The 27,339-nt window shown below is 40.2% G+C and overlaps 1 protein-coding gene across 1 annotated transcript in view; it reads left to right on the plus strand.

Moving 5' to 3' along the window:
- The window catches only part of LOC148895766 (uncharacterized), a 76,357-nt gene extending 49,369 nt beyond the window's left edge, over positions 1-26,988 (plus strand). The window contains exons 5-7 of the mRNA XM_089001067.1: positions 20,975-21,025; positions 21,123-21,249; positions 26,834-26,988. Coding sequence (XP_088857193.1) covers positions 20,975-21,025; positions 21,123-21,249; positions 26,834-26,988 — 333 coding nt within the window. The remainder of the gene's footprint in view (positions 1-20,974; positions 21,026-21,122; positions 21,250-26,833) is intronic.
- The last annotated feature ends 351 nt before the right edge of the window (positions 26,989-27,339 follow it).

A 27,339-nucleotide genomic window follows, 5' to 3' on the forward strand; every position in this document is an offset into this window, starting at 1 on the left:
TCACAGGTTGATTATATCCTGAAATTATTGTCATTTATAGCCTCAAATGAACTGTTTTATACTCACATTGACACCGTGAAAAAACAGACAAAAAAAAAAAAAAAAGATCCACTCCTTAAAAAAAACAAAAATACAAAATTGATGTTCCGACCCAGGGTACAGAAATTACTATACGGTAACTTCATTGTTGGCGGAAAATGTATGTCGATGGAAAATCCAGGGATATAAAGTAAACAATCCTTTTTTTCCGGCTATTTTAAATTGCAAAGGCTGAGCACATTCAGATGACCAATGCATGGATGGGATGATCAGATTAACAACGATGTGCCTATTATGTCAGGTTGTCAGCCATCAGGGAAAAATATCATCTTCCACACACTCAATTTATCAACAAAACATACCCAATACAAATGCCCCTGCAAGCAATTGCTCTATTCATGTGTGATGGACAATGTTTATCACGCTATGATCAACTATTTCCTCATGAACGCCTTTGTCACAGCCTACTGCAAGCTGTCATATGAGATTCCACCTGCAGACTAAAACAACCATATTTCACAGAGTGTATTTACCTCCTCAGTGGACAGAAACGTCACAGATGATAAATGGCCACTGCTGACAATCATCAACACATACTACCGCACAGTTTGCCCTTAGTAAGATTGGTGCCAGAACATGGAAAATTGGACCTTGCCGAGTGTGAAGAAAGACGTGGAAAATGGCAAAGAAAGAGTAAAGGAATGGATATAATAACCAGAGACAAAAGAGCTGCAGAGACGTAGGAAAATTATCAATGTGTTGGAAATATCTAATGCTGAATGTATATAGAGCGTGTTTGTTACTTTGCCTCTCCATGTGTTGACTGTTTTGCCCACGATGAATGGATTAATGCTGCACATGCAAACCCAGCAAGACAGACACACAGCAATAAAATTATCTTTTTTCTCTCTCTCTGTTGCTTTAGTGTAGCTTCACCCCACATTTGAGAGCATGACACAGATGATAAGACTGGTGACCGATAAATGTGCATCCACTTCCATTATATTATGCATAATGTTTTTTTTCTGCCGCCGCGGAATATGTGACTATGCAATCATTTTCTTTCACTGCATGTCCGCGTTAGCGAACATGACTAGCAGCTGTGTGAGTGTACAGTCCGGACTTGGGAGTCATTTACTCAAACTAACATTTCGTCTTCGGTCACTCTGCAAGGGACCCACACTGCAACCCTTTGAAAACAATATACTGTATATATACTGTATAAACTGTATATATTGTATATATACTGTATAAACTATATATATATATATATATATATATATATATATATATATATATATATATATATATATATATATATATATATATATATACAGTAAAGTCTCGTTATATCGATATCGGATATATCGATAGTCCCGGTTATATCGATACCATTTCTATGCACGCACGGAGAAAATTACATGCAAACAGGGTCGGATATATCGATAGTCCCGGTTATATCGATATTTTTTCGGACTTCCTTGAATATCGATATAACGAGACTTTACTGTATATACATACACACATATATATATATATATATATATATATATATATATATATATATATATATATATATATATATATATATATATAAGTGGACACATGGATCAATACATGAGCAAAGCACAGAAAGGCATTAGTAGAGATACTAGAGCTGCCAAACATCAGCTGCTGGTTGACAGAACAGTCGCTCAAGACTGCAGGTCACGACATACCAACCTGTGCAGAGCCTGGATTGATTACAAGAAAGCATATGACTCGATGCCACACACATGGATCAATGAATGCTTGGAGTTGTATAAGGTCAACAGGACCCTGAGAGCCTTCGTTGCAAACTCGATGAGGATGTGGAAAACCACACTTGAAGCCAATGGCAAGCCACTAACGCAAGTGTCCATCAAATGTGGCATATACCAAGGTGATGCACTCTCCCCACTGCTGTTCTGCATAGGACTGAACCCCCTCAGCCAGATAATCGCCAAGACAGGCTATGGATACCGCCTCAGAAATGGAGCTACGATCAGTCACCTCCTCTACATGGATGACATCAAGCTGTATGCTAAGAGCGAAAGGGACATAGACTCCCTGATCCACACAACCAGGATCTACAGCAGTGATATCGGAATGTCATTCGGGCTGGAGAAATGTAGTCGGATGGTGACGAAGAGGGGCAAGGTAGTTCACACTGAAGGGGTCTCACTCCCTGAAGGAACAATAGCAGACATTGAAAACAGCTACAAGTACCTCGGTATAACACAGGCCAATGGCAACCTCGAATTAGCAACAAGGAAAGCGGCTACGACCAAATACCTCCAGCGGGTGAGGCAAGTCCTCAGAAGCCAGCTCAATGGCAAGAACAAGACCCGGGCAATAAACAGCTATGCCCTGCCAGTGATCAGATACCCTGCAGGAATAATAAGGTGGCCAAAGGAAGAGATTCAGACCACAGATGGTTAGACCCGAAAACTCCTCACCATGCACGGAGGGTTCCATCCCAAGTCCAGCACCCTGAGACTGTACACAAGCCGTAAGGAAGGAGGCCGGGGACTAGTGAGTGTGAGAGCCACTGTCCAGGATGAAACATCCAAGCTCCATGAATACATCAAAGAGAAGGCTCCAACGGATGATGTACTCAGAGAATGTCTCAGTCAATGGGGAACAGAGGATGAGGTGCTGGAAGAGGGACAATCATGGGAGGAAAAGCCCCTACACGGGATGTACCACCGAACCATAGCAGAAGTGGCTGATCTCAAGAAGTCCTATCAGTGGCTAGAGAGGGCTGGCCTAAAGGACAGCACAGAGGCACTCATCCTGGCTGCCCAACAACAGGCCCTGAACACCAGAGCCATAGAGGCAAGGATATACCACACCAGACAAGACCCAAGGTGTAGGTTGAGCAAAGAGGCACCTGAGACAATCCAACACGTAACTGCAGGGTGTAAGATGCTGGCAGGGAAAGCCTACATGGAGCGCCATAACCAGGTGGCTGGCATAGTCTACCGAAACATCTGTGCGGAGTATGGACTGGAAACCCCAAGGTCAAAATGGGAAACACCTCCCAAGGTGGTGGAGAATGACCGAGCAAAAATCCTGTGGGACTTCCAGATACAGACTGACAAGATGGTAATGGCCAACCAACCAGATATCGTGGTCATAGATAAAGGGGAAAGGAAAGCCGTTGTCGTGGATGTAGCGGTCCCGAGTGATGGGAACATCAGAAAGAAGGAACATGAGAAAATCGAGAAATACCAAGGGCTCAGAGAGGAGCTGGAGAGAGCCTGGAAGGTAAAGGTGACAGTCGTGCCTGTGGTGGTCGGAGCACTTGGGGCAGTGACCCCCAAACTCGACGAGTGGTTGCAACAGATCCCGGGAACAACATCGGATATCTCGGCTGGGAACAGCACGGATACTGCGCAGAACCCTCAAGGTTCCTGGCCTCTGGTAGAGGACCCGAGCTGAAATGGGGACAGACACCACCCATGGTGGGTGAGACGAGGATTTTATATATATATATATATATATATATATATATATATATATATATATATATATATATATATATATATATATATATATAGAGAGAGAGAGAGAGAGAGAGAGAGAGAGAGAGAGAGAGAGAGAGAGAGAGAGAGAGAGAGAGAGAGAGAGAGAGAGAGAGAGATACAGTTCAGACAATGTTGTTTATACTCACATTGACACAGTGAGGATAAATATAACAATGCAACATTTCCTTCATACACTTAAAATCCATTCCGTCTTGGCACAAAACGAGAGCAATGCCTGAAATATCAAGCCTTTCATCCAGGTCAAGTGCACTCCTGTGCACAATATTAAAAGGTGTGACATCTTTGATCTTCTTAATACATTGAAATCACCAGCTTTGGATAGTTGTAACAATAGGCAGCAAAAATTATTTCTGCTTGCATTGGCGACTTTGCAAACAGCATTCTTTCATTGTGGTTGTAGATGAGATGCGGTTATTATTCATCGAGTTAGTTTAGCTTACGTTTGAATCTATAAAAATGAGTAATTTAGGCCTTAGAGAATTTAGGTATTTTTTCGGGATCCTTGAAAATACAAATTCTTTGCTGGAATTGTAAACACCACACTTCTGGCGATTATTATTCTCATTGTCCCCTTCAGATCTGACAGTTCACATTTTTTTCCATAACGGACATCCACTTGATGAGGATGTAATCAGGAAGAAAATGTAAAGAGGGGTGAAACTAATGGTTCCAACAGTTCTTTCCATTTATCAATAGTTCTTTCTATTCATTATAGAATGTGAATTTATTCACTAATAGACCAATTAACGTTTGATGGAGAGCGGTGGTTATTGGTTTCCATTCAACCTTTAGTTGTTGGGGAAGGAAAAACAAAATTAAATGTCAATGTGAAGAGAGCTCTTTTTCATCCATCATCAGAGATGTATACAGTGATTCCAATATAATATTTATTTAGTCATTATTTCATTAGGGTTGTATTTGCTGTGTTTTATGATAGATTTCTTTTTTCTTACAGCTGTGTTTGTTTAAAAAAGGTGAATCAAGTTGAGAATCAAGATCCTCTCAGCGTGTAACAATGTAGGAGTTTTTTTGGGGGGGAAATGTTCACAATGTAATCAAGCAACATCATGAATTCAATATGGCATCATATTGCTGTATACAGACATTGAAGGTATTCAGCATGATTCAATTAATGTATTTATCAAGAACAAACTAATACTGGCTAAGGACAAATGCCTCTAAGAATTATCAGACTGAATTGTGATCGCTTTGAATGCCATTTCCATTTGCAGCACAAGCGAGGAAAAAAAACATAATTTAGTCATTTGTGCAATGTATAACTTTCTTTTGGCTTTGTACTTTCTTCTCCTCCTCCTATTTCACATCTTATCTATTTTCACTAGAATTCGGGGATTAGTCACGCTGGACTTTGCTTTCTTTGAGATTTTCATGAGATGTGCTTTCACTTTGTGCGAGCCAGAATCGAGAGGATAATGTAAATATGTTTTCTTATTCACCCTTTGTACTGTATGTTTTGGATCTGCATGGGAAGCTTACAGTTGTTCCCTCGTCCAAATTCAGTTGAGCCAAAGGATGTGAAACTTTTTTTTGTTCATCACAATCGCAAGAGGAATGTATTCCCACTTCATTTATGTCTAGGAAGCTCCAAGTTCACAATCGGGTATGGAATGAACTTCTCAAACGATACAAGAGAAATCAGGTGACCCACAAAATTGAACTTTTCCATCAAATGCAACCCAATCTATCCCCGAAGACAGTTGCTGCGGGGTCAAAGTCAACAGCGTGACATGTGGCAGGCACTTGAACTGGAAGTTAGCAGTGCATCTCATTTCCAAATAGTTTGAAAAGGGCTCCAAGGATTTAGATCACTGTCAAGATATAGTATTTTTGATTTGTCCAATTTCACTCTGGTGGAAATCCAATGAACAGGCTGTTTTCAGAATATTAATGTTGTGTATCCTTGCTACCATAATGCTCTCATATCCCGCTTCAAGACTCAGAGGTCTATTCAGAATCTGTTGCACGCTGTGAAACTGATGATTCCCAGAGATTTCCAGGGGATATTGGATTTCCCCAAGCAGATGAATCTATTTGTGACCGACATGTCAATTTTTCCAGCGCGTTTTAAAAGACCAGGGAAGGCACCTTCTGACATCTCACAGGCTTAGGCAAACACATGTTCTGCTGACCAGGAAAAGCTTCACATCTCGTATGGGGATATTCCTTCATGAGATTTTCTTAACCACATTCCCAGGTGACAGGATGACCTAATGGCATTCTTAGATGAAGCACCGCTGACCCACATTCAGGTTAAATTCAACCTTCTCTGAAGATATTGGAATAGTTTATCCAAATCAGTTATTACAGAAAACAAGACTACTAATCTTAAAATAATACAATAAAATAAAAAGGCTGCAAAAAAGCGGCCAATAGTTTCAGCTCAGTTTTATATTTGTCAAATAATAGTCACACAGGAACTGAAATATGTTACTGAATTCATGAATGTATTATAATAATTTAGCGGACAGGAAAAAAATATACTGTTATAATAGCTGCGTGCATTAAAATCAAACAGATGATTTATTATATCGAGTGTGGTGGCCACAGCTGGACTGCGGCCAGTGGGCATATCGACAATTCTCAAGGTATTTCCTCCCAAAACAGACATTTTCTGTTTCTCTCCATATGACTTGAGAGAAAACAGGACTTTAATGGCTTGCAGGCCGAGTTCATTAATAGTACTCCTGAAAGCAAAAATCTAGCGATCCTGGCAGGTCCTGGCAGTTCTACATACAGTATATAATCAGGTTACTTGGAAATTCCTGAATCTGAATGTGGCACCAGCTTCAGCAACCAGGACATGAAAATCTAGAGCTATCATTAGCATAGCATTATAATAATACATTTCATTCAGACAACAATATTGGTTTTGTGACATGGTAATTGCTTTTTCCCCTAAAATGTAGTCAGTTTTAATTAGTGTTTTGTGCACATTTGCTTGTTTTGTTATTTTTGTGTTCAAACTGTTTCCATAATACTACATGGGGTAATTGTGCGATGTGATAAAAAAAATTGAAGGTAAAGATTGAGTGGAAAAACACAACAAAAGATGACATTTAAAAAGAAATAAATAACTTACGAGACAGATCAATATACCAAATCTGTATAATACTGACTGTACAATACTCCACAAAATTTGAATTGGATTGGATTTGCCTTTATTAGTCCCGCAGTGGAGAAATTTACATTTCACAGCAGCAAAGTGATGAAAGTGCTTTTAGTGAAATGAATATTAACACTTTTAGCATTGGATCATATGAAGAGGATTAGGCCCAATGAAGAAAAAAATGGGCTGGAAAGTTTCTCACTTTATTCTATAAATCCTGACTATAAAGTGAGAATTCTGTCGTTTTTAGTCCTAATCCTGTTCCAGAATATGGAAGAATATCTCCAACAGCAAAAATTGGATTTAAAATGTTGAACTATTAAATAATGTTTGGGGTAGGGCTACTGTATGTAGAATAAGGTACATCTAATGTATGTAACATATAGAAATTGTGGGTATGTGTGTGTATGTGTGTCTGTGTGTGTAGGTGTATAATGGGATTTATTCTGTGTAGGCGGTTACTGCCTAATGAGTGATGGTAGACAACAGTATATTAAATTGGCCAACGTTGGCGTTTATGTTACCTCGTGTGACTTGCTGAGCTGGAGGTTCTCACTTGTTCGGATGTTGACTCAATGTCGACCTGCTGCATGAAAGGAATTCCAAAGCTAAACACAGAAAATTAGACACCAATAAGATATTTATTCCTATTTGAAACAATGGATGAATAAGTCAAACTGAAATTTTGTAAAAGCAGGCTGTTCAACCTTTGTTGTTTCTGGAAGCTGTGGACAGCTAGAAGACTGACCGCATCTCCACCGAGGAGCACCTTTTTCAACTTTTCCGTCCGACTCATCTGGAGTTATGGCGAGAAGGTTCTATCTGTCTGAAAAAATAAGACTTTTGGGCATACGCTTGTGTTCATGTATGGGTCAGCAAAGTGTGTATATTGTTCATGTCCATCTCTTTTACTTGCTGAAACATATCCGTCCACTTTTGACAGCAAGGGAGCCAACAGCCTCGTTGCACATTTTGATCATTTAAATGCTCAAAGGCACACTTGAAGAGCGGAGTTGTCCGAAAAAAAGAGAATACACACAGAGGTAGCCGGAGAGCAGCCCTTGACACGCTTCTATTTCACATAAGGGACTGCCTGCCACTTACCAGTGAAAAATAATTCTCACTTGTCAATCTTCCGAGCGCCAGCCTGAGAACGGCCGGTCCTATGGAGACCTATTGAGGTGTAAGCTTTGTTTCATCTGGGGCAGGCCTCAGAGGGGAGCGGGTCTGTTGGATCTAGGAATTGTCTTCAAATATGGAGTAGCACAAAAAAGGGCACATTTGATATAATGTGTGCTATACAGTGAAGAAACTGAACCGACAAATGTTACCGATTTACCGAGTGACAGATTTGAACAATATTTTATTTTGCCAAAACTACAAGTGAACATTAACCCATATAAATAAACAAATAAATATCGTGTTGATGTCACAAAAAACAAGAGTAAGTAACAATAAATCAGGCACATGTATACAAATGACACTTTCACAACAGCATTTACACATTTACGGATTGAATACAAAGACAACAGCAGTTCATTGAACAAAATAAAATAATGCAATACAGCTCTAAAAATGACTCCCTCAGAAATAAAGAATACAACTTGTAAAAATATTTTAAAAGTTATTAGCATCTGTAAAAAAATTATCATCGCTGCTATTTGCAAATTGTGTGCAAACAAGTAAATTTGCTGCTTTGGATTGATGTTTGCACGGCTAGTTTGTAACGTGGGCAGGCGATACAAACTGCTAGCGTTCACCTGCTTTCCACTTCATCACTACTTGTTTATTGCCTTGGTTTTGACGATCTACCTTGCACAACGATTTGATTTACTCCGTGCAGGTACCGCCACACAAGCCTTCACTGCCTGTCAACTGCGCGTTGAGCTGTACATTCTGTCAGTGTAACGATGACAACCTGTTTCCTGTGCATTCTTTCATTTTTTGAGAGTAACACTTTACCTCAACTTTCAAAGTTAGAAGGAAGCACTCGACTCTGATTGGCTCACACATTTCCACCAACTGCAGCATGTCACATAATATCACTTTTATCGCTGAGATAAACACCCAGGCTCATACTGATATTGCACTTTGGAAGGTCACTGACATGGTGGAGGGTGTAGAGGGGTGACGTATTCATAAAATTGTCCATGGGGGGACACTGTTTTAAGGCTTGGGTTGAAAGCAAATAACATATTTTGCTTTATGTTACGCACATGACTCATAAAAGTACAGTTTTCTTACAGGTCCCTTTATGTATGACAGTCCACAGTGGCTATCTACTGAAACTGTGCAAATACAGTAAAGTCTCGTTATATCGATATTCAAGGGAGTCTGAAAAAATATCGATATAACCGGGATTATCGATATATCCGACCCTGTTTGCATGTAATTTTCTCCGTGCGTGCATAGAAATAGTATCGATATAACCGGGACTATCGATATATCCGATATCGATATAACGAGACTTTACTGTATGTGAGAAGTGTCAGGGTGAGTGACCTCATTGCAAACTGTGAGATATTTAAGGTTTTGACCAAAAGGCCCAATATCCTTCTGGTTTTTCAATCCATGATTCGGCCTTTGCTCAAAGCACATCAAGTACATTTTTAAGTATGCAACATGGTGGTCATCCTACATGTTTTTCTTGGTGGCGTCTGTAATAATTCATTGTGCTTTATCACAACCAAGGGAGTCTGTGTCACTCTGGAGTTGAACAATCTTGTGTGTCTCACAGATTATTCCCAGGGATTATTAATCATCCCGCTGTCAGTCTCCAGCAATGGGAGAGGATCTTTCTTCACACCTTAAAAACAACTGACATGGAAAACAACAGCTGCAGCAATAAAATACTCTCATAAAGATGATGCATAAATGCACACAAAGAAAAAAAAGTCACTTCACTAAACGGTGTGTTTTACTGTCATCTGAATGATTTAACACCTGTTTTATGACTAGAATCCGTGCTTTTATTTGTCATCTGTCGAAAGACGGTCTCCAGAAGTTTTTGTATGTGAAAAATAAGATTTAATTGATGATTCACCATCATCACCAAAGTGCTATTTTTGGATGCAGGTTGTTGTAAGCAGGTGTCAATTGCTGTGACAGACACTTTTATTCACTCTTTGTATCCACAAACTAGTAGAAGAGGTCTAATGTGAAATGAGGACCTCCTGTTGACATAAACATGAAGCGGAGGACAAACAAATAATGTGGAAATAGATGGCGTGCTTGTGGCGGTGTGTATTTTAAGTGCAAGCAGGCAATATTGAGAAAAAAACAATTTACATATTGTAGGGTGCCATCATATTGAACATTTCTTGTACAAAAACAAAAACAAAAAAACAACATTGCAGAAGTGACTTAAGTACGTAATGCATCTCCTGCAAGAGCACAATACACATTTTATTCAAAAAGGAGTCAAGCCATGAGACAAGTCACAGTATCCAAGTGGAGATTGACGTATCACTTGACGATTAGTGACAAGAATTTTTTAACTCACCCTTATGGCATGGCCGTGTCACATTCTGCTACGTTTAGACAGGCGAAAATCATAAATAGTGAGCATCTGGGTGGAAATTGAATACACAAAAATTGTACAACCACTGCGATGAAGAGATTGTGATATGAAAAAAAATCCCTGAATTTAGTTTCTGCACATTTTTTCTTTTTTTCCCCACAGTGAGGACAGCCATGGAAAATAAATGAGTGGTGAAGAGTCCTATTATCCAGCAGACACTTTCTGGCAAAGCAAGCGTCACCCTGTGCCTTTTGCCATTTGGGGCACTTTGTTATTATGCAAGACAGCAGCTGTGATGGCTACCTACCTAACTAAGACCGGGTGAGAACCTGTGGTGACTCTGACTAATGAAGGTGAAAGGCATTCCATTTCTGCATTAGCCTGCCCATTGCCCTCTCTTCGACCTTTTTCTTCGTCACATTTCTCTGTGGGCTCACAGGGACCCATTCCACCCCACTCATCTGGGTTCCATGACTGTTCTAAACATAGGCTCACACCACACTGCTTTTGCTAATTATCTTGAAAGGATAGGAATGTTTTCTCACTTTTTGGGCATATATTTTCATCAGATGTGGAATGCGGATTCCTTGGTCAGTGGCTTTATAATTAATGTTAGTTACATTGTCTGAAAGAATGTGATGCAGTGACAATGCGGAACGGAAAAAATAAACAGTTTTACTGAAATGCTGCTGCTGAAATTCTAATGAAAATATCGTTCAGGATGGTCAACATTTTGGGTTGATGAATCATGCATTCATGCATTACATTTTGAGTCGATGAGAAGGTTTCTTCAGCCGTTATCTGTACAAATTTGAAGGTTTCGGACGTTTCGCCTCCTATCCAAGAGGCTTCGTCAGCGAACTAAAGTCTGACTGGTCGTATCGGCCCTATTTATATATCCCTAATGTCCAGCCATGGCGGCGCCGGACATAGCTGTGATAGGTCCCTACTCTCAGGTTGGGGGGAGCAGAAGACCACTCCCTGTGGCCCCACTGATTGTTCCTACATTCCTGACAAACGACTGGCCCATTTCCCCCACTCCCACCGGTATCACCTCATCAGCATTACGAATGTTGCCTAACCTGTTTTGCCTAAGCAGGCTTTTGAATGAACGATCCAAATTGAACCTCACCCCACCAGACCGGTTAAATGAAGGATTTTATTGTATTATAAGAATCGCTTCTTTTACACTAATACAACAAAATCCTTCATGAAACCGGTCTGGTGGGGTGAGGTTCAATTTGGATCGTTCATACAATAGCCTGAAGAAACCTTCTCATCGATGGACCACTCCTGTACGACTGAGAGCTTACACAGATGTATTACATTTTGAGTTAATGTAAAAGTTGACGTAGACATCTCTTAACATAATTTTTCTTGTTCTCCATCAGTGACCGTGTGGATTGTTTTTGTTTCGAATAAGAATTGGACAAATCCTGTGGAGAAAAAAATATCTGCATCCATATTTAAGCTACTGCTTTAAAACAATTTGTGATTTGACTCTGAACAACTACATAGTCATCAATTTCCACTCAATATCATGCAAAAACTCACAGCACCCACTATGATTGATGCACACAATTAGATCTGCAAAAATCAGTGGAACATAGTCACCGGTGTGAGGCAATGGATCATTCAAGGTTTAAAACAGAATCAACTTTAAGAGGACCGTATATCTTGGATTAGAACACAAGTGAAAAAATAGAACTCATGCTATTTAAATGGGTGACTAAAGAGCACATAAAATAGACTGTTTTTCTTTCCTTAGGATAATTAACCTCACTGTCAGAACCAAGTGTTGTGTGGTTAAAAGGCTGCATCCATTTTTTTCTAGGGATGTAATAGATTAAACAGCCTGGCATAGGGAGGCATCAAAATACCATCGACTTGTAAATGTAAATGCGCAGGAATTTATTTTTAATTTTTGACCCCAATTAGTGCTTATCTCAGTTACTTCTGACGGAATTTTACAAGGTGGATTTAAAGCAATCATCGGCAGTCTAATGACATGTCAAAGAACCATGAGAGTATTGGTCAATGAATCCATCGGATGTTTATCTTATTTAGTGTAAAGTATTTGTTTTAAGTGTACGAAATGCAATGAGGACATGGAGGTGCTGTGAACAAACAAATCAGCACTTTTCTTTCCAGGTTGAGGCTTGATTGCATCAAGTTGCTCCTGAGGGTGTCGATGAGATGCAAAAGGTGGCAATTTATGATGTAGTGGGAAAAAAAAAACACAAAAAACCCCAATATATATTCATGAGCTTAATGACAGGATGTGTTAAAGTGATACCTTTTCATTATTTCCCCTATTGTCTAAGAAGTAACAACCAGTGAAAGGTGTCGCATAACAAAGGACTGCCAATTGTATGAATATTATAAGCCAATGCTCTCCCCTTGCTGGAAGCAATGCATAATTGTTGAACGGCTACTATTTATAAAGAAATTGTATACAATAAAATGGTTGGTGCCAGCCTAGTGGACGAGTGGTTGGCACATTTGCCAAAAAGCAAATGATGTTTTGAAATCTCGGCTCAGGCCTTCCCATGATGTATGCGTATGCCCATGTCCTCCCTGCGCTGGAATGGCTTTTCGGCGGGTCATCCGATTTCCTCCCACAACCCAAAAAGCATACGCATTAAGTTAACCGTAGTAACCAAATTACAGGGTGGGATTGTTTGTGCAAATGTGGCCAAGCATTTATTTGATAGACTGTATCTACCCTGGTCAAGGGTGACGCTTCGTACTGATGTCACGTTTATTGTGGAACACCGTGAAAACTAATGGACATTTAAAAAAAAACAATTAACATTACAATAAGGTCGACAAGACATACAGTAAATAAGAAAATTAATAACATACCGTGTGCACTTTATAACTTTAGAACCCGAAGGTAGATAAACTTTGATGACGTAGACTTTAGACTTCTCTCTCTCTAGCAATTACTCTCGTTCTCTCTCTCTTTAGCGATTACTCTGGTACATCGAAACAAATGTCACGGAAGCGCAAGGGATAATGACAAAACATTATAAATAAAGTATTAAAGAAGAGTTTAAGAAAAAGACACATATAAAGGTTCAGATAGAAACGTTCAATACTGACATAAGACCAAATACATTATATTATTGTTTTCATGGCAACCAATGACAATATTCCCGCCAGTTCCATAGACATTTGTGGATTCATCCTCATACAGTACAAGTGATCAAAAAATATCCATGCTATATTGCTAGTCGTTAATGTCTCACATGGGCCAGCTGGTCATTAATCAAATGATACTTTTGTTGAATGTGCCAAACCATAAGTAAATAAGGAAATTGATTGCTCACTGATTTTCAGTGATGTTATTAGATCTCCTATGTGCGACACGTGTCTGGCTACACCGCTAACGCTGAATCATTCAGAGGAGTGCGGACTCAAAATCTCAAAATCTTTGTGCTTATTATTCCGATGTGTATTTCCAGAGCTGATTAATGCCGCTGAGCAAACATGAGAGTGAGGTTGACCTGCAGTCCAGTGACGTGCGGTGAGGTTCATGGCTGGTGAGGCACTGACGTCATCATAGTCAGATTACAAACATATGAACTCTACAGAGTAGTTTATTCACCATTTGCAACAGTTAACGTATTTTGTTTAAAATTTAATGTCAGCATTCTTTATATATACAAACTGTAGTATGGATGAGAAGGTTTCTTCAGCCGTCATCTGTACAAAAGTGAAGGTTTCGGACGTTTCGCCTCCTATCCAAGAGGCTTCGTCTGCGAACTAAAGTCTGACTGGTCGTATCGGCCCCATTTATATATCCCTAATGTCCAGACCTGGTGGCGCCGGACACAGCTATGATAGGTCCCTACTCTCAGGTTGGGGGGGGCGCGGGACCCCCCCCTGTGGCCCCACTGATTGTTCCTACATTCCTGACTAACGATTGGCCTATTACACCCACTCCCCCCGGTATCACCTCATCAGCATAACGACCCTCATCAGCATTGCGAAACTTGCCTAACCTGTTTTGCCTGAGCAGGCTTTTGTATGAACGATCCAAATTGAACCTCACACCACCAGACCGGTTTAATGAAGGATTTTGTTGTTTTATAAGAATCGCCTCTTTTACCCCCCTTTCAAACCATCTATGTTCTTTCGCTAAGATTTTAACCGATTGAGGCCCACTAGTATTATCCCTGCGATGTTGATAAAGTCTTTTTTTGAGAATTTGTTGAGTCTCCCCAATGTACTGCTCTTTACAATTTTCATTCTTACAATGTATGGAATAAACTACATTACTTTGTTTTTCATTTGGTAGCCTATCTTTTGGATGCACTAATTTTTGCCTTAACGTGTTTATCGGTTTGAAATAAGTAGGAATTTTATGTTGCCAAAGGACTCTGTAATTTTTCAGAAACTCCTGCAATGTACGGTACTGCTACTCCTCTCCTTTTAGAATCTTGAGAATTATTGGCTTCGTTCGCTATTCTTTCTTTCTGACATTTGTTGAATGACCACTGAGGGTACCCACAGTTAGTGAGTGCTCTCCTGATATGTTTTGACTCCTTTTCTCTACCTTCAGTGCTAGTTGGTATTAGTTTAGCCCTATGCTGGAGGGTTCTGATAACTCCTAGTTTATGTTGTAAAGGGTGGTTAGAGTCAAAAAGTAAGTATTGGTCAGTGTGCGTAGCCTTCCTAAAGACTTCTGTTTTTAGCGCTCTGTCCTCTTTTATAATTACTTTACAATCCAAGAAGGCTAGTTGGTTCTCTTGAATGTCCTCACGAGTAAATTTAATGTTGAAGTCTACAGAGTTGAGATGATCTGTGAAGGATTGAATTTCTTGTTTCTTAATTATGACAAAAGTATCGTCCACATATCTAAACCAGTGTCTAGGTTTTGTCCCTGGGAGACTCAACAAATTCTCAAAAAAAGACTTTATCAACATCGCAGGGATAATACTAGTGGGCCTCAATCGGCAGTACATTTGCACCTAAAAGCTAGCAACCACTCATTTGACGACAATGAGGTTAAAATCTTAGCGAAAGAACATAGATGGTTTGAAAGGGGGGTAAAAGAGGCGATTCTTATAAAACAACAAAATCCTTCATTAAACCGGTCTGGTGGTGTGAGGTTCAATTTGGATCGTTCATACAATAGCCTGCTCAGGCAAAACAGGTTAGGCAACTTTCGCAATGCTGATGAGGGTCGTTATGCTGATGAGGTGATACCGGGGGGAGTGGGTGTAATAGGCCAATCGTTAGTCAGGAATGTAGGAACAATCAGTGGGGCCACAGGGGGGGGGGCCCCGCGCCCCCCCAACCTGAGAGTAGGGACCTATCATAGCTGTGTCCGGCGCCACCAGGTCTGGACATTAGGGATATATAAATGGGGCCGATACGACCAGTCAGACTTTAGTTCGCTGACGAAGCCTCTTGGATAGGAGGCGAAACGTCCGAAACCTTCACTTTTGTACAGATGACGGCTGAAGAAACCTTCTCATCGATGGACCACTCCTGTACGACTGAGAGCTTACACAGACAAACTGTAGTATGGAAAAAAATAATTAAAAAAACGTTTTTATTGTGTTACCTTTACTTGTAAATGAAGTCCATGCGCCGCTCCTTCTGAAGAAAGGCATCGATAACTTCTTTGTAGAAGCCTTCCTTATCTTTCTTCAGTTTTAAAAGTCTCTCTGTCTCAACGGAGATCACTGACAGTGAAGAAAGTCGTCCTTGATCAGTCCTGTTCCGACTGTATGTTTTCAGTGCTGAGAATGACAATCTCGTCTACTTCTACATCAACAAATGGGGTGGCACCGATCTCCTTTTTAATGTCATTTCTAATGACATCACCAACTACTTCAATTAAATCGTTCTGTATTCTGTTTCACAGGCTAGAAAATACAGGGGATGTCCCAAAATGACTTGCTAGCCTGTCATCTTTCTCAGCGAAAGCATGTAATAGTTCAACATAGTTGCCACGATTAGCAGAGCCTTCACGTTCATCATTTCCACGAAATGCTTCCTTGCCAAACAACGCAAGGAAGCAGGTGGCATTGATGATTAAAATCTCCCGGTTCTCCTTTACCTTAGCATTGTGGATGCTAATGTTGAGTCTTCGCTCATTTTTGATGAGGCTCCGTTGTAAATTTTTCAGGTCGCAATATCCCATTTGAGTCCAGACATTGTCACAGGTTGAGAACAGAAGGCAGGAAAAGCAGAAAAGGCGGTTTCTTGCTGGACATCCACACAGCCAGCCTTTTCGTGTGTACCAGTCCGCATGAAAAGAGCGAGTATTGTGTCCCGTTGTCTGAAGCAAACCTTTTAGTTCCGGTGTTGGTCTTCCTTTAATTATTAGCTCCTGCTTCGATTGAAAGTCCAGTTTAGAAAATTCCTTCAATTTATATATGTAATCCTCCATTCTGAAAGTGAGGCCAAGCGACACAAAAAAAATGACTGCAGGGTTGCACTTTACTCGCTAACTGTTTACTGTAGCTTTCTGTCTCTAATTCTATTATTCTGCAGACGTGGAGTCGGGAGTATCTCTGGAATCACAAGCGCCCCCTGTCATGAGGCGGGAGAACTGTTTGCCTCACCTACGCACAGCGATTTGATAAAAAGAAAACAAAATAAACACTGTAGTACAGTGTTTATAATGTACAATGACTCTACATTATATACACCAGCTAAACTGTAGAAATTTAGTTCATATACGTGTTTGAACGCTTTAATAGCGATATGCAGAAGGGCAGCAATGCGGTCTCACTGCAGAGCAAGCCAGCACAGTCAGCATAGTGATTGCGCAATCCATGGTGAGGATCAGCCGGCTGATGCCTCACTGCTCGTCTCTACTTAGTATTTGAACGGTAAATGTGAAAATTCAGCGATTTTGAAAAAAATCCTAAAACGGTGAAGTTAAATGGACAAGAACTTTAAAGTACAAATCCCGTCCTTGATCAGTCCTGTTCCGACTGTATGTTTTCAGTGCTGAGAATGACAATCTCGTCTACTTCTACATCAACAAATGGGGTGGCACCGATCTCCTTTTTAATGTCATTTCTAATGACATCACCAACTACTTCAATTAAATCGTTCTGTATTCTGTTTCACAGGCTAGAAAATACAGGGGATGTCCCAAAATGACTTGCTAGCCTGTCATCTTTCTCAGCGAAAGCATGTAATAGTTCAACATAGTTGCCACGATTAGCAGAGCCTTCACGTTCATCATTTCCACGAAATGCTTCCTTGCCAAACAACGCAAGGAAGCAGGTGGCATTGATGATTAAAATCTCCCGGTTCTCCTTTACCTTAGCATTGTGGATGCTAATGTTGAGTCTTCGCTCATTTTTGATGAGGCTCCGTTGTAAATTTTTCAGGTCGCAATATCCCATTTGAGTCCAGACATTGTCACAGGTTGAGAACAGAAGGCAGGAAAAGCAGAAAAGGCGGTTTCTTGCTGGACATCCACACAGCCAGCCTTTTCGTGTGTACCAGTCCGCATGAAAAGAGCGAGTATTGTGTCCCGTTGTCTGAAGCAAACCTTTTAGTTCCGGTGTTGGTCTTCCTTTAATTATTAGCTCCTGCTTCGATTGAAAGTCCAGTTTAGAAAATTCCTTCAATTTATATATGTAATCCTCCATTCTGAAAGTGAGGCCAAGCGACACAAAAAAAATGACTGCAGGGTTGCACTTTACTCGCTAACTGTTTACTGTAGCTTTCTGTCTCTAATTCTATTATTCTGCAGACGTGGAGTCGGGAGTATCTCTGGAATCACAAGCGCCCCCTGTCATGAGGCGGGAGAACTGTTTGCCTCACCTACGCACAGCGATTTGATAAAAAGAAAACAAAATAAACACTGTAGTACAGTGTTTATAATGTACAATGACTCTACATTATATACACCAGCTAAACTGTAGAAATTTAGTTCATATACGTGTTTGAACGCTTTAATAGCGATATGCAGAAGGGCAGCAATGCGGTCTCACTGCAGAGCAAGCCAGCACAGTCAGCATAGTGATTGCGCAATCCATGGTGAGGATCAGCCGGCTGATGCCTCACTGCTCGTCTCTACTTAGTATTTGAACGGTAAATGTGAAAATTCAGCGATTTTGAAAAAAATCCTAAAACGGTGAAGTTAAATGGACAAGAACTTTAAAGTACAAATCACTAAATACATATAACTGTTTAATTTATTTTTTCATTTGATATTTCCATGACAGCTTTCCATGATGACAGGTGAGGCAGTGCCTCACCTGCCTCCACTGACTGCACGTCACTGCTGCAGTCCTGTTTTAATCAAGTGCATATTTGATTTTCTCAACTCTTGTTTTTCCTGGATGCCCTGCACTTTCACAAGCTCATTATCAATCACAGAAGAGTGACACTTTCTGCTAGACAGGACTCCGCCTACTCTCATCTTCATCTTTTACCTCTTTGCCAAGATACAGTCAATCCATTATTGCTGAAACAATGGCAACGTTGGGGCCCTGTCAGCTGCAATGACCCCCCAGGACCGCTGCAGCGAACAAGCATTGTGAGCTAGTTTACTGTTTAGGGCAAACACATTTCCTTTAATCGCGACAGCAAGGTCCACGAGCAGTAAGACACAAAGCAACAATGTGACTGACACTGGGTGACAAACGCTTTGAGCCAGACAGGAAATTAATGCACAGGTCTAGGAATACACTGCATCAAACGGGCTTAAACATGTCTCTCCACGTGACATGATTAAATATTACCGCTGTGTCTTCTATTCTGTCATACAGAAGATTGTGAGAGATTGCATTTAATTCTTCTAAAAGGTTGCACAATAACATACAGACTGTAACATCTTATGTCATAGTGTATAAGAGGGTAAATTTTGCCAAAATCTTTAGCCGCAAGCTCACATTGAAGCATTCTCGTAAATAGTGGACCAAAAAAAAAAATATATATATATATATATATATATATATATATATCCCCCAATATGTCAAACTGGACAGCAAAATATAATATCAATGCAGGATCAGTGTTTATATGATCCAATGACCGCTGTCAAATACAGCACTCTGGGTAAAATTTGACATGAGAAAAAAAACATATATCCGCTTAATGCGTTCTTCTCTGACCTCCATAAATTAAGCAAAACCTGGCTTTTCCTTTTTTTTAATGAAGTTCTTCCAAATTAAACAGACACATTGGCCAACTAACACTGGAAACATCATAACCCCCTCAGTTATGGCAACATTAAATTTAACTTGGTTATCTTTCGTGTGGAAAGTTTGAACATCTGGTTTGAGTCTGGGGCCATACAATTTAAAGTGTTAGGCTGAGTGGACCCGCTGAGCTCCATAGTATTTTGGTTTCGACCATTTTGACTACTTTATTCCCTCCTCTCTAATATGCCTCTTTAGAAAAAAAGAACAAAAAACACCAACAAAAACAACAAAAAAACATATTTTTAAATTTCATTGTTCTTCCCAATCTACCCAGAACCAACCTTGTAAAATCGCAGAAATACGACTGCCCAGAGGTCTTTGCAGAAGTACATACAAGCTGTACATCACTGATGTGCCAGCCACAGCTGGAAGCCATCACATCAAAGTGAGTTGTAATGTGGCTCCTGTTTGATTTTACCTTATAGATGAAATCCCTGATGCACCCAAGACAAAACTACCATTCAGCATCTGTTGGGATCTCCCTGGCTTTGTTTCACATATCTGAACCTCAGAAAGAACTATCATGGTCCCCGTAAATTAGAATATGAGCGTAATTAAGATTATTCAATTGTCAAATGCAGTTACTTAAGTTCTATCCTCGTTAAATGACCCCCAGAGGTGGGCCTTTGAGTGTGAAACTAAGCAATCATGCAGAGGCTCCATTACGCTTGCTGCTATTGACATGCATCGACAAGAAAAGTCTACTTCCACGACTTGAGCTAGAATATGTAATAAGAGCCATTCATAGTACCGGGTGCCAATCCTACAGTTATCACAAAATATAGCAAAAGTAATTTGGGCTGCTGTACAAAGAAAGAAATGGCTTGAAAGGAGGAAGCCTGACTGATATTAGAACATCCGATCATTTCAATCTAGTTTTGATTGTTGGCGATATGACATCCTCGACTCAGATGTCATTAATGTCTGCTATACCCTTTCTTTTTTTTAGTCAACATAATGCTTCTCTCCCCTCCTGCTATCTGTGATGGGATCCAATGAAAAGGAAATGGAATTTGCATGATTAGGAATACCTCATAATGCCTTCTTCTAAGATTGAAATCATTCTCAAAAAAATAAAGGGGAGGCCCTGGTTCAAATGATATTTTTGTGAGCAGTGGGACTGATCCAGAGATATTTCCCGATGAATCTAATCGTCACAATCTGATTGTAATTTCACATCCAATTTGTGGATGGATCATTGGAAATACATTTTTTGTTTGATTTGTTTCGGCAGGGAATACCCGCCTTCGCTCCAATAAACCTTTTTATATCAGTATTACTTCATTCATTTTGGTCTGCTCGCCCGGGCCAGCCAAGAGACCGAAGCCAATGCAGCTGGTCCACTATTAACATGGTGAGACAACTCCACTCTGCTTCTCCTGAATCTGAGACTCAACTACTTGAATGATCTTCCTCTCCGGGGAGGTTGGGGTGTGTAATTCACCCGCAGTTGGAACAAATGCTACAAGTTGTCACAAGTAGGTCTGCCGGTGTGCCAGTCCATGTCCTTGATGTCCGTGTGATGTTTCCTGAGGTGTGCCAACAGGAGAGCAGCATCCCATCCCCACTATACAGACTGTTGATGGTACACTACTTCCCACTCTTGAAATCAGAAACTCCTCAAATATGTCTGAAAATCACACTCCATGCCTTCCAGTAAACTCCTACTTTTTTGCCTCAAGGACCAACAGAGCCACTTGGTCTGCCAATACCCACCAGCTGCCTCCGGAGTCTCAAGGCCAAAACAGGCGACAGTGTTCTCTTTCAACCGTAGCAGTGTTCACCAACAGGTTCATGGATTGCTGCCAGGTCTGTCGCCGGCTGCCTCAACAATGGAGTCACAAAATACGGCCAAGTCAGATTCAATGTCCCTGGGACGTGGTCAAAGTTCCGTTGGAGGTGGGAGTTGAAGCTAAGGGCTGCTGGGAATTAACTTCAACATGTAAGCATATATGTAAGCATTAATGTCTCTCAACAGATGGGTGTTCTACCCATGACTCCATAAAGACCGTGGACGAGTGAGTTGCCGTTGAGTGCATTGGCATAAACTACAGTCAGCAACAATGTGTCATGTAAAGCATGACTATCTAATCCGTATCTCACGACCTAGTGCATTAACTCAAGCTTTGACATTCCACTTCCCTTTAATTAGCTTCTGTGGCCGGAGATCGCCAAGCTCCTACTTTAATATGAGATTTATTCGTACCACAAAAGGGGAATTTTGCATCCTTGCCGCAGCTGTCGTATAGGGGGGGAAATAGCATGTTGGAAAAAAAATGTGTATTGGATTGGATTGGATATGCCTTTATTAGTCTCACAGTGGAGAAATTTACATATATAAGAAACATACTGCACAAAATAAGAAACCGATCGTCGTCCTTTTCAATCCATCTGTTCTCTGAGCTATTCCCATACTTGTACATGGAAACGGGAACCCAAATCGTATTTTTTTCCTATAGGGTTTTGCTCCAAAGCGCACACCCGGTGATCTGATATGAAGCTAATAACAAACTCAAATGGTCCGGTTTACTTTCTAATTAGGGTAGATGTGGGTATTGATTTGAATTCCTGCATGTGGTTTTTCCAACTTCTGATATAACTTCTCCAACTTCTGATATAATTTATTCACTGCCAGACGATGTGCAAAAATGTGTCTACTCGAGTGCCAAAGTTTTTGTCATTTTTAATGAAATTGCAATATTAAGTTTTAGGTCTTCGTTAACATTCAATGCAGCGTACAAAATCCCAGACTATCTTCTTTCATCAGAAAGAAAGAGTTAACTTCTTAGTTATACGGTTTTGGAGTTATCTGAGTTTGAAAAGTTGCTCAAGGTCCAAAACCCGAACAAATTTGGGAATGGCCCTCCACGTCATGCTTTTCATTTCCCGAATAAATTCGGGAATGTCACTGAATGAGTTAAGAAATCTTACCTCAAAGAAACCCATTGAGACCATCCCAAACATCGACAAAAGCTATCCGTGTGATTCTGAGCAAGCTTGTAGTAGGAAACAAACAGAAAGTAAGTTGACTAAGATCACCAACACACACACACATAGATACAAAAAAAAGGTTTGAATTGTCAACTAGGTCATGGTCACAGTGGCCCTGTGGGATCAGTTGTGGCCAAGATCAGCATGACAACGTTTTCTCTTGTACGGCTCCTTTGGACTGCGATGAAAAAGTACTCCAACAGAGTCATTCATAATATATTTTCTATCTTGTCTTCACAGAACACCTCACCTTTGCCACCAGCAAGGAAATTCTAAATCAATATTCCGTGTCAATGTGCAGCTGCACTCAAGGTTATAACTCTTTTCCCTCTACTTATTAATTATAAACGTGATGCAGAGTCCAATGGCTGCTTTATGGATCTCATCCGTGTACTGATGCGGTCAAGGTTCCCAAGGTGTTTAAATGATGCAGCCAAAGTGTTGATATATTAGATTCAAGTCTTACACGTTTCAGCAAGCTATATGAAACATGTTTTCCACGTTAAAGTGCAATGAATAGGAACAATCCCTGATTGGAAAAGCAGAAAGATTTTAAAGCAAACCCATTGAAAATAAAATTTTGGTTTCTGTGTTGAGCTCCAGGGAAAAATGTGTTGAACTTTACATCTATTTTCAAAATATTTGTAGATTGATGATTGCATTGTTAGCCAATATGTGATGTATTAAAAAGAATACATGAAAAAAGGAGTTCTACTCCGAATTGTTGCCTTGTTCACAGAACTTTTGTGCAATTTCACATTCGCCTGTCCAATTCATGCACATCAACCCACCAAAAAAGAAAACCTTGTGCAGTTGTGCTGCATTATTTTACAGCCTAATTGAGAATAGCTGTTTCCAGTGTTCCAGCCAAGAATGCATGTATGTATAATTTGAAACATAAAATAACACTCTTTAAGCAAAACAAGATAAAAGAGGAATGATGCAATGTGACAAAACAGTATTTAAATCTTGTTTGTCATCCCAAAGCAAATACCTATTTTCCTTGTACTCATTCTGAATGGCTGCAACAACATTCATAATTGCTTTCAAATGGGTGAGCTCAAGGTGCTTTCATATTGAAGTCATTTATCACAAAAGAAGCTGCGTTAACCCACTCTGATGTTATTCTATTTTAAAACACGTGATGGAAGAAGAAAGACTTGAACACTGTTAATGATTTTAATTTTTTCTTTTTTCCGCAATGCAAAGTATTTAAGCCTTATTTGAGTATCTGTGGCAGACTGACAATGATCCCTCAATGCTTGTCTAAGTCTCCGTTTGTAGTCTCAGCTTTTTATGAAAGATTTATGCAGTGGAGCGATGTAACATTCAATAATATCCAAAAACATTGTTTTCATCATTGTATAATGAGAATAAACTGACTCCGATGACCGGAACTGAGGGTCTCACCTTCAAAACCCATTTTAAAAATGAGCCGTTTTGCCCCTCAAGGTTAATCTAGAACTCGCTACACTGGCACAGTACACTTTATTTCATTTTCTCTTCTTCAGTCAGTCACTCTCATCCCTTTTTCATTTGAAACCCTGCATCTGTTATTTTATTTTTTTCATAATTATGGAAGGGGATTATAGTGGAAGCAGCTCAAGCTGCAGGTTAATTGGATTTTTCACCTCAACGGGACCAGATCTAAGTCGCCCGTGGGTCGCAAATATGCACATTTGAAGTTGGGGACAGGACAAAAGAGGCTGGGGGAAGAAAAAAGTGAGCAGTCCCCTTTAAAGGGTCCCCTTTGACTCCAGTTACTTTTGCCATGCCAGACACTTTCTCACTTTCATCCGTGCTGGTGACATCTGTCAGAGCCACTGTATTTTACAATCTCAGGAGTCATACAGACACGCATTGAAGTGAGTATTGACTCCTCGTCCGACAAGGGTTTGGAATAAAACTTTTTCAAATACACTCAAAGTATGTTGCAAGTGCTCCTCCATCTCTTTGGAGAAACGCACAATGTGGTGGGGAGGGGTGAAAATCCTTAAAGCTCAATCAAATCCTTCTGATGGACAACTTTTTTTCTCCATACTCACCTGGGGATACTAGTTGAAATTGGTGATGCTTGCTCAAGTATACTTGAAGTCGGAAAAAAACCGACAAGGAAGATGTATTTTCATTTTAAATTCAAATGTAATCATCTGTGATGGGCTCATGAAGCTTTCCGCTTCTCGAAAACGCTAATTTTACAAACGATAATTCACATTTGTGTCAACGAAAAGGTTCATTCAGCAGTCATCGGTACTTCTTTGAAGGTGTCGGACGTGCCACTTCTCATCAAAGAGGCTTCATCAGCCAACTAGAATGTTGCTGGTAGTTATATATATAGGCACGACTCTGTGGTGGTGTATATATATATATATATATATATATATATATATATATATATATATATATATATATATATATATATACAGTAAAGTCTCGTTATATCGATAGTACCGCTTATTACGATACTATTTTCATTTCCCTTGCACATTTCTAGTCTTTTTATGTATAATTAGTACCGTTTAGTACGATACCCGGTTATGACGATAATCCGGTTATTACGGTGCTCCTTTTCATCCCCCGCCGGCCATTTTTGTTGTTTATATCGATATATCCGTCGCGCCATTGGTCAACTTGGTCACGTGACTTGTTACGTGAGCCGCCATCGGTCGCGCCATTGGTCGACTTGGTCACATGAGCCGCCATCGGTCGCGCTATTGGTCGACTTGGCCGTGTGACTTTGTCACGCGACACGCCATTGGTCGCGCCATTGGTCAACTTGGTCACGTGTCTTGGTTACGTGTCACGCCATCAGTCGCGCCATTGGTCGACTTGGTCAGGTGACTTGGTTACGTGCCCAGCACCCGTGTAGCAGAGCCATTTTCATTTTCAGACGCTAGCTCGTGTGTAGCAGACGAGATTGAAGTGTTTGTGTTAAAAGGTAAAAATGGGAAGCAGAAGAAGATTGATGACTTTTTTAAATTGTATACATCATACAGTAAGATGTAAGCGTTGCAGTTTCCCTGTTGTGTTATGTACATGCCCACTGTACTGTATATGAATGCAATCGTTTTTTGCAACAATGTTTCTTGTTTTGTCTGCTGAACGCGATGATTTTGAAAATTATTAACATTCCATACTGTGTATTAAAGGACAGCCGATGTCACTTTTTATTCAAATGCAAATAAAAATGACTTCACGCCAAGACGTCTTGCATTGCTTGTGAATCCAAACAATGGCTTCAGATTCGGATAATATGCTTTCTTGTTACACATCCAGTTATGAATATGTTTCAAATACACTGTAGTTCTGAAGATTAAAGCATACATGTTTACAATCATTAAAGAATTATATGTGCCATTTTGAGGCAACATTGGGGGAACATCTCCCCAAAAAAAAGGGAGCTAATGGCCAGCTCCGTTTCTTATATGGCGCTTGGCTGCCCTCTTTTGGCGGCTTTTGTTTAATGCAGTTCGGCGCAGGATCGGATATATCGATAGTCCCGGTTATATCGATATTTTTTCGGACTCCCTTGAATATCGATATAACGAGACTTTACTGTATATATATATATATATATATATATATATATATATATATATATATATATATATATATATATATATATATATATAAAAAAGTGAGCAGCGCTTTTCTGGACCGAGATATCCGATGTTGTTCCCGGGATCTGTTGCAACCACTCGTCGAGTTTGGGGGTCACTGCCCCGAATGCTCCGACCACCACAGGCACGACTGTCACCTTGGCATTTCTCAATTTTCTCATGTTCCTTCTTTCTGATGTTTCCATCACTCGGGACCGCTACATCCACGACAACGGCTTTCCTTTCCCCTTTATCTATGACCACGATATCTGGTTGGTTGGCCATTACCATCTTGTCAGTCTGTATCTGGAAGTCCCACAGGATCTTTGCTCGGTCATTCTCCACCACCTTGGGAGGTGTTTCCCATTTTGACCTTGGGGTTTCCAGTCCATACTCCGCACAGATGTTTCGGTAGACTATGCCAGCCACCTGGTTAGGCATAGTGTGTGTGTGTATATATATATATATATATATATATATATATATATATCACCTCATCAGCATAACTAAGCATACGTGGTAACCATCTCAGAAGTTTGTTGTAAGCACATTACTGTCTAACTTTTCGGAAGAATTAGATTGTTCACAGCTAGTTTAACTTGCAGTCGTCACCTCATAAATCCCATTCATCTGAAAAATATCTTGCCCCAGATTGCATCATATATGACAGAGGATAAACCCTAATTGTTAATGCTGATTAAGAAACTAGTGTTACCATTTGGTTGTCTCTGTCAAGACCACAGTCACATTACACAATCAAAGTCCCGTTTCTGCTGACAATATTCCGGCCACTTTTTCCACAGCGCAGACTGCCTCTCACGACTGTGGGAAGATTCGAGCCCACAGCCCCCCGGCTCCTGGCCTACTTCTGAATCGATGTTTGAAAAAGGCCGAGTCCCTCCCTGAGCAAGATGCAGAATTAGAGGCTCTCGTGTGGGGAGGCCACACGCAAAGCTAGAGGGTGCCCAGTCCACACTATACATCACCAACATATATCCTTATCCCAGATCATATTGCCATGCTCCTAAGTGCAAAGACAAACCTGCTTGTAAGCATCTATTGTTGCAGTGTGAAGACAAACATAGTAAAAGTTTGATCAATGGCCTGCATTGTCTTCTTGAAAAAATGTCTTTTTACTAGAGTTCAACCATTGAAGCGGCAGTAAGCATTTGAGGGCTGACTTACAGGAATGACAAAAGAAATAGGTAATATTATATTTAAAAATCCAAATATTCATTCCCAAATTTCCCTCTGATGCAAGCCCTGACTGAATACCGAATGGTGCAGCACATCCATTAAATGCCATTTT

This window comes from Hippocampus bargibanti, linkage group LG07 (assembly GCF_051943395.1).
Source record: "Hippocampus bargibanti isolate YZ-2025 linkage group LG07, ASM5194339v1, whole genome shotgun sequence".
Lineage (NCBI taxonomy): Eukaryota > Metazoa > Chordata > Actinopteri > Syngnathiformes > Syngnathidae > Hippocampus > Hippocampus bargibanti.